Below are 14,979 nucleotides of genomic sequence, written 5' to 3' on the forward strand. Positions count from 1 at the left end.
GCCCAATTAATATTATTACAAATTATAATACTAAATACTCCCTCCTCTGGCTGATAGGTATACTGCTCGCTCTTTGTTGGGGTAGGGGCAAATTTATTGATGTGACCCCATCGAACACTAGAAACATGTAAAAATGACCAAAACTGTCCAGAACACAGGGAAGAAGAAAAAAAGGGGTGAAATGGGGGGGAAAAAAAAGAGGTCAAGTTGTTGCTATTTTTGCTTTGTCCCCATTAGGTGTTACAACAGCAAGTTACACGCATGATTTGTTTGGCAGTGACGATCTAAAATAAAGACATTTTTTTTATTTTATATTTTAAATTGTGTGGCATGTTATCATATAAATTAAAGGCAATGTTAAAAACTATTGCTATCTGACTTTTTGTAAGCATATGTAAATCGTTGCCGGAGGGGGGCGCCATATAAAATCTCGCCTCGGGCACCACACATTGGCTAGGGCCGGCCCACACTTAAATATTTCATGTATCAACTGAAATATGAATGAATATGTTGATTTCCTGCCAATCACAGAACTAATATTTAGTTGTATAAGCGCCGTTTCCAAGAAATGATTCGTATTTGTGTTGCATTTTTCTTTGCAAACCAAAATATTTACTGCGTCTGTATCAAATGAAAAATGCTTAAAGATGTTGCTTTTTGGTCAATCACTGAACTAATATTTTGTTGCATAACCACTGTTTCGAAAACTGCTTCACAGGCGTGTTGAATTTTTCTTCACAAACTAAAAGATTTTTGCAGGGTCTCCATGTGAACGAGGCTAAAGTTTCACATTAAACCTAAGAATTATATCTGATACTTGTTTGGTTGTTTTCAGTCACCCACCTGACTTGGGTAGTGGGTACGGTGCCTTGTAGTATCGCTCATAGAACTGAAGAATTTTCCCAGTGACATTGAGAGCGTAGTCGCCATGTCCGTCGGCAATGGCCTTTCTCCGAGCCCACACCCGCACCTTACAAAACACATAATACACTGCATCCAAAAAGCAGTCCCTGCACTTCACTTTTTCCACAATTTGTTAAAGCTAGGCCTATCATTACAAAAAAATTTCCAAGATGATATATTTTCCCCAAAAATTATCACAATAAACAAAGTGATGATAAATGTTTTTTTAATACTTCTAAAATCATGAAAAAGAAGGTTCACCCTTATTATTTAGTATTATTTTAGGTTTTGCTTTTAAAACATTATTGATGCTATTATTATAATTGTCCATCCATCCATCCATTTTCTACCACTTATCTGTGGTCGGGTCACGGGGGCAGTAGCTTTAGCAGGGACGGCCAGACTTTCCTCTCCCCAGCCACTTCATCCAGCGCTTCCGGGGGGATCCCGAGGCGTTCCCAGGCCAGCCGAAAGACGTAGTCTCTCCAGCGTGTCCTGGGTCGTCCCCGGGCTCTCCTCCCGGTGGGACGTGCTCGAAACACCTCACCAGGGAGGTGTCTGGGAGGCATCCCAGCCACCTCATCTGGCTCCTCTCGATGTGGAGAAGCAGCGGCTCTACTCTGAGATCCTCCCGGAAGACCGAGCTTCTCACCCTCTCTGTAAGTGAGAACTCGTACACCCTGCGGAAGAAAATCATTTCGGCCGCTTGTATCCGGGATCTTGTTCTTTCAGTCAAGAACTACAGCTCGTCACCATAGGTGAGTGTAGGAACATAGATCGACCGGTAAATTGAGAGCTTCGCCTTTCGGCTTAGCTTCTTTACCACAACGGACCGATACAAAGTCCGCATCACTGCAGACGCTGCACCGATCCGCCTGTCGATCTCCCGTTCCATTCTTCCGTCACTCGTGAACAAGACCCCAAGATACTTGAATTCCTCCACTTGGGGCAGGATCTCATCCCCGACCTGGAGAGGGCACGCCACTCTTTTCCGACTGAGGACCATGGTCTCAGATTTGGAGGTGCTGATTCACATCCCAGCCGCTTCACACTCGGCTGCGAACTGCTCCAGTGAGAGTTGGAGATCACGGCTTGATGAAGCCAACAGACCCACATCATCTGCAAAAAGCAGAGATGCAATACTGAGGCCACCAAACCGGACAAGCTCTACGCTTCGGCTGCGGCTTGAAATTCTGTCCATAAAACTTATGAACAGAATCGGTGACGAAGGGCAGCCTTGGCAGAGTCCAACTATCACGGGAAACGAGTCCAACTTACTGCCAGGGGGTTCGGATCAGGGGGTTCGGTACCCCATACTCCCGAAGCACCCCCCACAGGGCTCCCCGAGGGACACGGTTGAACGCCTTCTCCAAGTCCACAAAACACATGTAGACTGGTTGGGCAAACTCCCATGCCCCCCTACACCCTCGAGGACCCCTCGTAGGGTGTAGAGCTGGTCCCCTGTTCCACTGCCAGGACGCAACCCACACTGCTCCTCCTGAATCTGAGACGGACCCTCCTCTTCAGCACCCCTGAATAGACCTTACCAGGGAGGCTGAGGAGTGTGATTCCCCCTGTAGTTGGAAGACACCCTCCTGTCCCCCTTCTTAAAAGGGGGGACCACCACCCCTGTCTGCCAATCCAGAGGCACTGTCCCCGATGTCCACACGATGTTGCAGAGGCGTGTCAACCAGGACAGCCCTATAACATCCAGAGCCTTTAGCAACTTCGGGCGAATCTCATCCACCGCCTGGCCACCGAGGAGCTTATTAACCACCTTGGTGAGCTCAACCCCAGAGATAGGAGAGCCCGCCTCAGAGAACCCAGACTCTGCTTCCTCGTGGGGAAGCGTGTCGGTGGAATTGAGGAGGTCTTCGAAGTATTCGCCCCACCGACTCACAACGTCCCGAGTCGAGGTCAGCAGCGCCCCATCCCCACTATACACAGTGTTGATGGTGCACTGCTTCCCCCTCCTGAGACGCCGGATGGTGGACCACAATTTCCTCGAAGCCATCCGGAAGTCTTTCTCCATGGCCTCACCGAACTCCTCCCATTCCCGTGTTTTTGCTACAGCGACCACCAAAGCTGCATTCCGCTTGGCCAGCAGGTACCCATCAGCTGCCTCAGGAGTCCCACATGCCAAAAGGGCCCAATAGGACTCATTCCTCAGCTTGACGGCATACCTCATCGTTGGTGTCCACCAACGGGTTCGGGGATTACGGCCACAGCTCCAGTCGGCGGCCTCAGCAATGGAGGCGCAGAACATGGTCCACTTGGTCCCCCGCCTACCCCGGAACATGAGCAAAGTTATGTCGGATGATTGTTGGTATAGTTATAATTCCTTTCTTGTTCCTTTACTAAATAGTTTTTCTTTACTCTGTGATATAGGTCCCCCTGGGTCAGAAATAAAGAATAAAGAGCTGCAAAACTAGGCTTGTTTACATGGAGCCTTCTATTCCAATTATAATCAGTATAGAAGCCCAAACCGAATGTAAATGCTCCATATAAACACCTCAACAGGAATAAACAGGCCGAATCCGAATGGAATTTCATCAAATATATGTTGACTTTTGTCAACTACTGGAATAATGTGTGCAACTGAGGTTATGCTTCATAAACAGTTAACGTTCCTGTGTTTGTGTTAATTGGGGGCCAACACACACAACAACTCGGAGAGGCACGGACGTTTAAAACGACTTCGTCGTGGTGGAGCGAGCTGTTTAGCTCCTTAATTCGCTAACTCGTGAGTTCGCAGGCTAGCTTGTTAGCTCGTAGGCTAGCACGTTAACTCACAGTCCGACTAGCGAACACAACAAACAGTCAACTTTCCCTTACGTATCTCTGTTGTGCAAGGCTGTGGAGTATTGGACGGAGCCAACACCAGTCCACCGGCATTCCCCCTAGCGGCTAATGACATAGCCGTCCAACTCGGTCGGCTTACTGTGTGATCCGCACACAGGCTCACCACAATGACAGTGACAATGACAATTTATCAAGTCCGGAAAAACTATCGTGTTCATTTCATTTATCAAACGATAAGTCGATATAGTAATTGTGACAAGCCTAGTTACAGCCTCATTCCAAAATTAATTAAGATATTTTCCCTCCTCACAATTCTTCACATAATACCATATAATGACAATGAAAAATAACATTTGTAATAGATAGAGACAGTTCCCTCCAAAAGCATTGGAACGGCAAGGTAAATTCCTTAGTTTTTGTTGTACACTGAAGACATTTGGGTTTCAGATCAAAAGATGAATATGAGACAAAAGTTCAGAATTCCAGCTTTTATTTCATGGAATTTACATCTAGATGTGTTAAACAACTCAGACAAGAGCACCTTTTGTTTGAAGCGACCCACTTTTCAAGAGAGCAAAAGTAGAGGAACAGACATGATTAAATGAAATTAAAGTGAATAACATTTAATATTTGGTGGCATAACCCTTAGTTGCAATAAGTGCATCAAGCCTGCAACTCATTGATTTTACCAGATTGTTGCATTCTTCATTTGAAATGCTTTTCCAGGCCTTTACTGCAGCCTCTTTCAGTTCTTGTTCGGTTCTGGGGGTTTCTCCCTTCGGTCTCCTCTTCAGGAGGTAAAATTAATTGTTTAATTTGTGGGCCCTGAATCTATAATCTATGAAGTTTAACTGTTTGAATAGAATTATGGAAATAAATAAACTTTTCCATAATGTTAAATTTTTTTGGGAAAGGGTCTGCTTATGTGTGTGTGTGTGTGTAAATATGTATGTGTGTGTGTGTGTGTGTGTGCGTGTGTGTGTGTATATATATATATATATATATATATATATATATATATATATATATAATAATATATATTATTATCTATATATATGTATAACTAAATCCATTGTCAAAAAACATTTGACAATGGATTTCAGAGCACAGACAGCATGATATCAAAGGAAACTTCTGAGATAGCATTGTTTGTTTGGCTGTATTTGCACCAAAAGATGGCAACACATCAACAAATATTTAGCAAAGGCTATGTTACGTACATGCCTCTTTATTTTTTAAAAACCCTGTAAAGATAATTCAATGATTTGTTTGCACGGTGGGCGACTGGTTTGCACATGTGCCTAACAGTTCTAATCCGGCCTCGCCTGTGTGGAGTTTGCATGTTCTCCCTGTGTCTGCGTGGGTTTTCTCCAGGTGCTCTGGTTGCCTCCCACATCCCAAAAACACACATGGTAGGTTAATTTAAAACTCTACATTGCCCGCAGGCGTGAATGTGAGTGTGTATGGTTGCTTGTTTATGTGCCCTGTGATTAGATGACGACCAGTTCATGGTGTATCCTGCCTCTCGCCTAGAGTCAGCTGAGATGGGCTCCAGCTCAATCGTGACTCTTGTGAGGTTCAGCAGTATGTACTGTAAGATGGATGGATGTTTGAAGTTCTGAAAACGTGCAAACGTGGATGGATGGATGATCTATGATTTTAATTCACTTCGGAACCCAATTCTTTACTTTAAGAAAGTCATTTAAATAGTTACACTAGTATTACATTTTCAACCATTTTCAACATCAACTACATTTCCAAGTAATCTTCCCAATGCTGGCTGTAATGTAAGAAAATGTGGACTTTCTGCATGCATTTTATAATTCACAGGACAAAAAGGTCTTTGTCTTGTCAAAGTCTTCCTTACCTGCACGTCATTCTGTTGGTGGGACTCAACATAGGCGAAGTCGCAGACGAGAAAGGCCAGCAGATAGGTGGACATCCTCGCCGTGGGCTCGAACGTCGTGACTAGAACTGCCACACCGTCCATGACCATATCTCTAACGTCTGTAGGGACAGCCGGAGACTTTTACTGCTACTCAATTTCAGGTTAATTGAAGACTCTAAATTGTCCGTAGTTGTAATGTGAGTGTGAACGGTTGTTTGCTGGTGACCAGTTCAGGGTGTACCCCGCGTCCCGCCCGAAGTCAGATGAGATAGGCGCCAGCAAACCCGCGACCTTAGTCAGGGTCAGGCCCGATTTGCTATTGTGGGCGATTTCCCAGAAGTAGCCTGACATACTGTTTCGGGAACAACAAACCTTTTTGTAGTGTCACATAATACACGACCAATGATTTGGCCCAACGATACTCCTACGACGCCAAAATGAAAAGTCTAGCACGTTTGATTTTTTGGTTATCTTCCGTGTAGTGTGACATATCAACGACAACTGTCCGACAGCACACCTTGACGTCGACCAATAGGATTCCGTAATTGCGACCGCCATTTCGCCTCCCTTGCTCACCGTTATCAAAATATTTGGGCACCTTTGGCAAGCATTTATTCATGCACACAAAGGCACAAACCAATGTTTACTAAAGCTTTAGAGCATGATTCAACAGAACGTCGGCATGTTTACATAAAAACGTTAGTGTTAGCACGAGCTTGCTAGTAAAAGACGGGATACGGTGGTATCGTAATAAATGTTGTGTCGTGTTGCCAGTGGCTGACAGAGATACGGCAAGATATTTGCATATCTGTTGTTGACCAATACTGGCCACTCATGTGCCTGAGTAGCAGCTGCAACATTTGCACAATCAACATTGTCCCAGATTATCACACTTCTAGTCACTTTAAACTGCATACACTCCTTGAAGTCTCGGCGCCCTTTGCACAATGGTCATTGCACCGGACTATTGCAATATTAGTCATTCAAGTGCCATAGGACTCTGCATCTTTTTGCACAATTGTCCAAAAATAAATAATTGTGCCGGCATTAGTAGATTTCTGGCAACCTTTTATTCCTCAGTGACTGTTTTTTTCAATGTCTTCATGTCTCAAAAGTATTTTCTGTCAATTGACTGTCTGTTGTCGTACTAGAGCGGCTCCAACTACCGGAGACAAATTCTTTGTGTGTTTTTGACATACTTGGCAAATAAAGATGATTCTGATTGTAATATTTGGTGACGATGTCCGTTCAAAGATCGGAAGTGGCGTTTCAGCGTTAGCCTAGCAACAAGGATGTTTTGTTTACACCACGAGGGACTGTATTACGGCCACTTGTTGGTTCATACGTGTAATGACGTACATTTGAATTCAATCTTTGGCTACAGAAAATCCCTTTCTGTTGTTACCAGACATGGTGTGGCTTTCCTTGTCTTCCGTGCGGCAGCAGCACAGTGGCATTGTTTTCTCATCATCAGACTTTTCTCATGGAGATTTCACTGTACTCTTTCAATAAAAGCATTTTTAATTTATTATTCTTGTGTTTGAATCATATCTAAAAATCAATCTTTTTCACATAGTCATCGAATTATGGGCGCTAGCTCAAAACAGGGCTATGCGACTTCTGATCAGTTTTGTGCTGGAGAGTCACAAATGTTTCAGGGAACCTCGAGCACCAGGATCCTTTTAATTTCAGGGAACTACAAGCACTAAGAACTAAGTTCCTGAAACTTTAGGTGGAAATGTATCTATCATGTTCGGGGGAACTTGGGCCTTAGTAGTAGGAACTAAAAGAAGTAATGTAATGTTCCTGGAACATTTAGTGGAATTGTAATATTCCAGGGACCTCGGACCACTAGACAAACTGTAGACAGTGGACCAGAGGAATCTTTTAGTTGCAGGGACTACAAGCATTAAGAACTATGAGTTCTTGGAACTTTAGATAGAAATGCAGCTATCAATGTCCTACTGGCCTTGGGCTACAGGATCTTTTAATGCAGCTCTGGTTTGCTATTTTAGGGAAGTCATTTTCACACCTATTTCACGGGCGTTGGACAGAGCCACTTTGTCACGGTCATGGATAATGGTGATGTTGAAGACTGCTTTCATGGCGGGTTCGTCGAAGCAGGGGAAGGCTTTCCGGGCGTAGGTGGCTTGCATCTGAGAAGTGGCAACCACTCTGAAAAAGTAAATGAATACAATTAAGACCTTGGTGACGAAATCACCCAATACTGCAAAAGCCCATGCCGGGAAAACTTACTCCTTCACGCCATCCTGAAAGTATTCGCTTCTGTAGAATCCTTCCAGGTTGTCTGCCAGTTCTCCGAGGAACTCAGTGTGCAAGACGTAGGACGCCCCTTCTGTGAGGCTGCCGCTCAGCTCCAGGACCAGGTACTCTGTCTCTGCCACCAGCCAAGACTTCCGGACGGGCGGCATCCAGGCTCCAGACAGGTCGCTCAGCAGGGCGTGATGCCCGTTGAAGGTGGTGAAGTTGAGCTTGCTGGCGTGGATGAGGACCAGGTCAGTGGCCTGGAGACAGATGAAGACCACCTCTGAGTGTCCGGTGAAAATGAAGAGGCCGTCTGCGTTGGGCTCCAGGCGAGGCCACAGCGTCACATTGTAGGATGTGGGGACCAGAGCAGAAGGGAGTCTGTACTGGTCCCATGGATAGTTTGAGACTACAGGGGTTGGATTTGGGGTGCCGCTGTTAACCGCGGCTTGGTCTCCAGGACTGCTTAGATTCTTGGCTCTCTCCTTGTCATAGGCGATAGACAGAGCTATGATGGTCACCAGAGCGCTAAAAGCTAACACGAGTAGTCCAAGTCCCACATTCTTACTGATGGAATAGACCTTCCCCATGATCAGGAAGGAGATCAGTGAAAGTTGATGAGGCTTTGTTTCACTTTGGAAGTTCACGTCGCTCCTGAGTTCAGGGCTTGTTCATAATTCCTGAGATGATGGAAAGACTGATTGATGAATTGTATCGCTGTACTTGTGTATAAGCACAGTTTCTGATAACTGCTTCACAACTGTTGCATTTTTCTTCACAAACTCAAACATTTACTGTATAAACTGAAAGATGCTTGAAGATTTTGCTTTCCAGTAAATCACTGAAATAGTGTGCAGCTGTATTCAAACAATTTCTCAGAACAGCTTAAAATGTCTGTTGCATTTTTCCGAAACAAATTCAAACATTTACTTGATCAAGTGAATAATGCCTCAAGATTTTGGTTTCCAGTGAATCACTGAACTGTGATGTCACACTGTAAGAAATGCTTCACATCTGTGTTGCATTTTTCTTCAGAAACTCAAACATTTACTGTATAAAGTAAAACGAGTGAAGAGTTTGCTTTCCAATGAATCACTCAATGAATTCATCATTGTGCTATTTGCACTTTTTCTGAGAAATGCTTCACATCTGTGTTAAATTTTACTTCACAAACTCAAACATTTATTGTATCAACTAAAACATACTTGAAGATTTTGTTTCCGGTGAATAACTGCAATAAGCAAACGTTTTGGACAACTACTTCACATATGCGTTGCATTTCTCCTCACAAATTCAGCAAACATACTTGAAGAATTTGCTTTCCTCTGATTCACTAAGCTATTATGTAGCACTGTTTGTACGAACTGCTTGACATCTGCATTGCATGGTGTCCACCAACTTACTGAAAATAATGGTTTTGACATTTACACTTTTTTGAAACACACTGTTATTTTTCGGCTCACAGCTGTACGTGAATTGCGTGTTGTGGCATAAATAAATGGCATTATTGGGGTACCGTGAAGTACTCTTGCGCTAGATATGGACTTACTGATAGCTCAATTGATAATATATACTAAGATGACTTACTCGGTTTTGATTAACGATGAAGACATATATACATGGTGAAAAGAAAGGTTATTATGTATTATACCCATTAGCTCATAATTCTGTACAAAATTACATTCATTTTCATTAAGAGTAAGGGGCTGACTCGCTAACACAGTAGCACAGGTTCATACAAAACTTTTTTTTGTTGATTTATATGTGTGGAATATCACATTACAACTACTCATCCAAATTTAAGTGTACTGTAGATCTATAAAATAGATTTCACTTTATTTTCAAAAGTTTTAAACTGGTGAAAGACATTCGGCAAAATGTTTATTTTTTTTAAAATGTAGGGCTTTTCTTGGCACCTTTACGTTGGATCTGCACCTTTACGTTGGATCTGCACCAAAATTTAAACTTGTTCAGTGGCTTTGAGAAATATTGGTCACGAAAAAAAAAAAAGATAAATTATTATAAGAACTTATTTCAGAGATTTTTGTGTACAATTTGGTTTTGTCAGTGGTCTTGGATTTTTGAGTGTGTTTGTTTGTTCCATTAAAACCTTTTATGTACCCTTTAGGTGGTAGAAAGGCACTGTATGAATGGATCCTACTTGCTGTAAGAAACAAAGCTTATGTGGGCCATATTGAAGTACTGTCCAATTACGCATATTATGTCTGCATATTTGGCTTAGTCATACTTGATTGCATTTTCCTCATTTGCCTGCAGTGTGATAAGTGCAGCTCTTCCCCAAGTAACATACAGCATAACATCATATTCACACTGTGCACCAGTAAGCAGTCAGTGATGACATTACAAGCAGTTCTCAAGGGCCGACTGCATACACACTCACAAAACTTCCATATATTATATGCTGACACTTTTTATTCGTAGCATATTTGTATGATTCGCGAGCACATAAAAAGATATTTATTGACTTCAGTCGCCAAAAAACAAAAAGGGGATTTTGCTGACACAGATTCACAAGTCAGGTTCCCACAGATGACTCGGCAGCATTTACCACCGCAGACCTGGTGGGAGAATGCTATGAGCTGAAGCAATAAATGCTGGAAAGTTGTATAAACAAAAAAAAACAAAAACAAAAAAAAGAACTTCCGTCACCCGACTTTGTTGTGAACTGTGATAAAATTGATTGTTTAGATTCAGAGTGATGGACACTAGTACATAAAATGTAATTATGTGAACACTATGAAAAAGGGTCATGTTTTCTTGTGTAACTAACATCTTCACATATTTTAACATATTCCAGTACTGTTAAATGGAAATACTTTAGTGTTTCTTTTAGTTTGTTTGCTTGTGCGTATAGGAGTGGGGGACCACCAAATCTGTCTGGATGTTTCTGTTGTTGCGTGTGGCTTAGAAAGGCAGAGAAATAATGTCTATTAGAATGTGTGCGGAGAAGAAGGGGTGTGCCAACTCTGTTGGGATGTTGCTAATGTGTGAGTTAAAAAGGTCGGGAAATACTTTTTTTAGGGTGTGTGCAGGGAAGATAGCTCTTAACTTGGTACACCCTTTTCGAAACATCAACATATTTTTCCCAAAAAAGACTGAACAGCTCTTGTTATTACACTTAATACAAATGATGCCTCTGAACAAAAACAATACAACCACCACCTTGAGTCCAATTCATTTTAAAATTTATTTTGACACACTCTTTACAAGCACATTCCTGCAGAGGACATCAATGAGTCTTACGAGCACTCTGTGGTGAAATATCGACACAACATCCCAAAGGTACTCGCAACATCTGGAATCCATGCTTCCGGCCAAACGAAGGCCCCCAAAAATGTGGGAGGGTTTATGCATACCGTATGTTGGAATAAGGAGTTTCTTTGTATTTCTGTTGTTTTTGCATCCTGTGTGGCACTAACAGGATTTTTAATAGACATGCCGACCAAGTTTCATTTTGCTAAGTGGAACTGGATTTGTGCGCTGAATTTTCAAAAGGAATTTGTTGGTTCGTCTTTGAAGGACTCATGGAAATGCGCAACATAAAGATCGCAACATTCCAGGCTTCACATTGCAATGGGAAAATGGCTTTGGGGTCTGAATAAAAAACTAAATAATAAAAATAGTCATCAGACTTTTATTTTTATTTTTTGAAGGAGCTGAGGAAAAGCCCAAAGAGAACCGAAATCATTTGCACCGAGGGAATTTCCCACTGGAAGCCCAATCACATTGTGAAATCTCAAAACATTTTGATTTAGTTTATCTTATGCAGAAGCAAACTTTTGCTAACATAAGCACTTTATTAACTTTACAAGCTATGTTTTAAATAACAGTTTTCCTATATGTAAACTACAGCATGTTTTCACCCATGTTCTATATGGCCTATCTTCACAAGGGTCATGACACTCATGAGCTGAAGCCATAGCCCATCTGACTTAAGGCAACAGGCAGGGCAGGGTGGTACATTTCTGTTGTTTTTGCATCCTGTGTGGCACTAACAGGATTTTTAATAGACATGCCGACCAAGTTTCATTTTGCCAAGTGGAACTAGATTTGGGCGCTGAATTTTCAAAAAGAATTTGTGGGTTCGTCTATGAAGGACTCATGGAAATACTATACAAATAAGCATTCACATTTATGGACAATTTAGAGGCTTCAACGAACCTAACATGCATATTTGGTGAAAATGGGAGAAAGCTGTAGTATTTTAAGAAAAGCGACACAAGCACGGGAGAACACACCAACTCTACACAGGAATCCCCAAACCCAGATTAGAAACCCGAACTTCAGAAATGGAGCAAATGCAGCAAACAGTAGTCCACCATGCTGGCCGTGAAATACACAGAGGGCCAAAAGTAAGTACAGTTTTCTCTAAGAAAGGAAGGCAACAAAGAAGGAAGAAGGTGCAAGGATGCATACAAGAAAGGAAACATGGATGCTATGAAAGGTAGAACGGATGAATGGAAGAAAGGAAGGCTGTAAGGAAACAAGGATGCAAGAGAGGAAGGAAGATCTTCAATGAACCTAACCGGAGTACCCAGAGAAAAAACATGCAAGCACGAAGCAGATTAAAACCTAGAAACCTCAGAACTGTGAGGCAGATGTGCAAACCACAAGCACAGCTTTCTGCCAAAACCACAGTATGGTAAAAGTAAAACTGCTCACACTTTAATGACAGAAAATGGAGAGGGAAGAGGAAGGTGTTTGCAGAGAGGTATTTTTGTTAGTTGTTTAATGTGCATCAGCAGTACAAAAAATAATAATCTGTGCGCTGTGGATGCATGTAATAATCTTAATTGTATTGCTCATGCTGTACTGAGCAGCCAGAGCTTTCCCATGTCGCAAGCAAGTTCCACGTTAAGTTTCATGACGTTTTCCTTTGTACAATCCCTGGCACCCTCTTGTCCTACTTCAAAAATTTGGATTGAACTCAGAATAGAACCACTTTTGAAGCAGTTCCAGTGTCCTGAACTTGATTTGTCAAAGTGGATGAAACTGTCAAAGACGGGTCAATGCGGACTCCATTATGTCATAACAACTACAAAGCATTTTGGAAATGAAGCTTTCAACATCAAGAGCTGTTTTTTCCCCATAGTTTTTTTTTTATATGTTCCTTTCACAAAAAGCAGGATTACAGGCAATATAGCACCCCCAAAAAAAAGTCCATATTAAAAGCAGTTTTCCACATTTTGAGGTAGAAGGTTGTACATACCAGCGACTGTATGTCCACTGCTTGCCTGCAGGACCTGGAATGAGTGGCGGCTCATGGGAAACAGTCTGCAAGGGTGGAGCCGACGAGAGCTACAGCAGGTTTTCCTAGAAGGATGACTCCCCATATTTGAGTTGGGGGCAATGAAAAAAAAATTAAAGGGGGAAGACGGGGACGATTAAAAGAATGCGGCTGTAACAACAAACCACAGTTGCGATGGCGTAGAGACAGGAAAATTCCTCGAAGGTATACAGTGAGTGTACGCTTGGAGCGCTTCTCAAGAACGATTGCAGGTGGTTTGTGGCTGACAGCAGCTTTTATTCATAGACAGTAATGCTTCCTTGGGTCAACATTTCAAGCACTAAATACAGTAAATAAGACACAAACAGACTTTATACAAGACATACAAAAATTTGGGGTGGGCAACCTAGGACCAGTGGGCCATTTAGAGCCTGCGGCAGTACTGGTATTTGATGCAATTCAGAAAATCCATTCCCCCAAAGCCTGTTCAAATGCACAACATGTAATTTGGTAGCCATGATTTGTCCTGAGTAGACCCACAGAAAAGTCTCAAGAATGCCTGAAAAGACACAGGAAGTCCACCATTTTGGTTTGAAGCCCCACAAAAAATGGCATTGGACATGAACCAAAATATTTCTAAAATCAGCCCTTGAAGCCAATTGACCTTAGCAACGTGAAATTTGGTAGGCTTGTCTGTCATGAGTATACATCACAAAAAAATACCAACAACTAATTCCTAAAAAAGACACAGGAAGTCTGCCATTTTGGTTTGAAGCACCCCCAGCCCCTGAAACCAGTTGATCTTAGCAACCTGAAATGTAGCCTTAGAAACCCAAGCCCAAAAAGACACTGAAGGTCCACCATTTTGGTTAGACGCAGCCAATGTGGGGTCAATTTGGTCAACTTGTCAAAATGTTGCGCAACGTACCATCGACCATCACTTTCGTATTTGTGGTAGGAATCGGACAAAATCTAAATTTATTGGTTCATCGGGAAATGCGTCCATTTGGCAACGGACCTAAAATGGCCACTTCTAAACAAAATAACAGATTTCATATCTGCCTTTCCAGGAAAGGGTTCTGAAGACTTTTTTGTGGGTCTACTCATGACAGACATGTCCACCAAATTTCTTGTCATTTGGTGGAACTAGCTTTGGCTGCATGTTTGTTTTTCTTTTGGGTTTTTTAGCTAGCAATCTGACAAAATCTATAGAAAAACGTAAGCTTTTAAATCCAAAATAGTGGGGCGATCGTTCTGATATTTTCAGAGGTTGAAGTGGCCATATGTTGCGATGTCCACATAAAATTTGGTGACAATTGATTGCAGTTTTGTGACATTAAGCTATGTTAAGGTTTTTCTCTGTAGTGAGCATATGGAGGAGTCGCCAAAAGGTCTCCAATAAAAATCTAACATGTTCAATTTCCCCGAGACTCCTTGGCGACCCATCTCGTCTCCAGGAGACTCCAGCTGATATCACGATGTCGTCTCCACAGCCAGCGGGGACTCGAGTAGCCATCAGGTCACCAACTAGTCTCCAGGCCAGTAAAACAGGCTCTAAGTGAAATTGGCTCCGTGAGGCGACTTTTTTTTTATTTTTATTTTTTATATAAATACTGCGTGGTAGGTGCTACAATCAATTTTGGGCTGGCTTGAAACCAAGATGGCAGACTTCCTGTGTCTATTCAGGAATGGGTTCTTGAGACTTTTTTGTGGGTTTGTTCACAATAGACACACCTACCAAATTTCATGGTCATCAATGAAATTGGCTTTGGGAGCTGGGGGGGTGGGGGGGAATAACAGTGGGAGCTACCAAGTCAATTTTGTGGGGGCTTCAAAGCAAAATGGCAAACTTCCTGTCATTTCAGGCATGACT

The 14,979-nt window shown here is 42.4% G+C and overlaps 1 protein-coding gene across 4 annotated transcripts in view; it reads right to left on the minus strand.

Moving 5' to 3' along the window:
- Nucleotides 1–13,267, minus strand: part of LOC133398220 (aminopeptidase N-like) — a 35,522-nt gene extending 22,255 nt beyond the window's left edge. For 3 of the 4 annotated variants that reach the window (XM_061669849.1, XM_061669837.1, XM_061669839.1), the window contains exons 1-5: nucleotides 13,089–13,267; nucleotides 7,850–8,538; nucleotides 7,626–7,768; nucleotides 5,573–5,712; nucleotides 844–970 (exon numbers count right to left, since the gene is read on the minus strand). In XM_061669849.1, coding sequence (XP_061525833.1) covers nucleotides 844–970; nucleotides 5,573–5,712; nucleotides 7,626–7,768; nucleotides 7,850–8,448 — 1,009 coding nt within the window. In that variant the 5' untranslated portion in view covers nucleotides 8,449–8,538; nucleotides 13,089–13,267. The remainder of the gene's footprint in view (nucleotides 1–843; nucleotides 971–5,572; nucleotides 5,713–7,625; nucleotides 7,769–7,849; nucleotides 8,539–13,088) is intronic. The other variant, XM_061669856.1, reaches the window with a different exon arrangement.
- Between the last annotated feature and the right edge of the window lie 1,712 nt (nucleotides 13,268–14,979).

The sequence above is a fragment of the Phycodurus eques genome, chromosome 2, assembly GCF_024500275.1.
Source record: "Phycodurus eques isolate BA_2022a chromosome 2, UOR_Pequ_1.1, whole genome shotgun sequence".
NCBI lineage: Eukaryota > Metazoa > Chordata > Actinopteri > Syngnathiformes > Syngnathidae > Phycodurus > Phycodurus eques.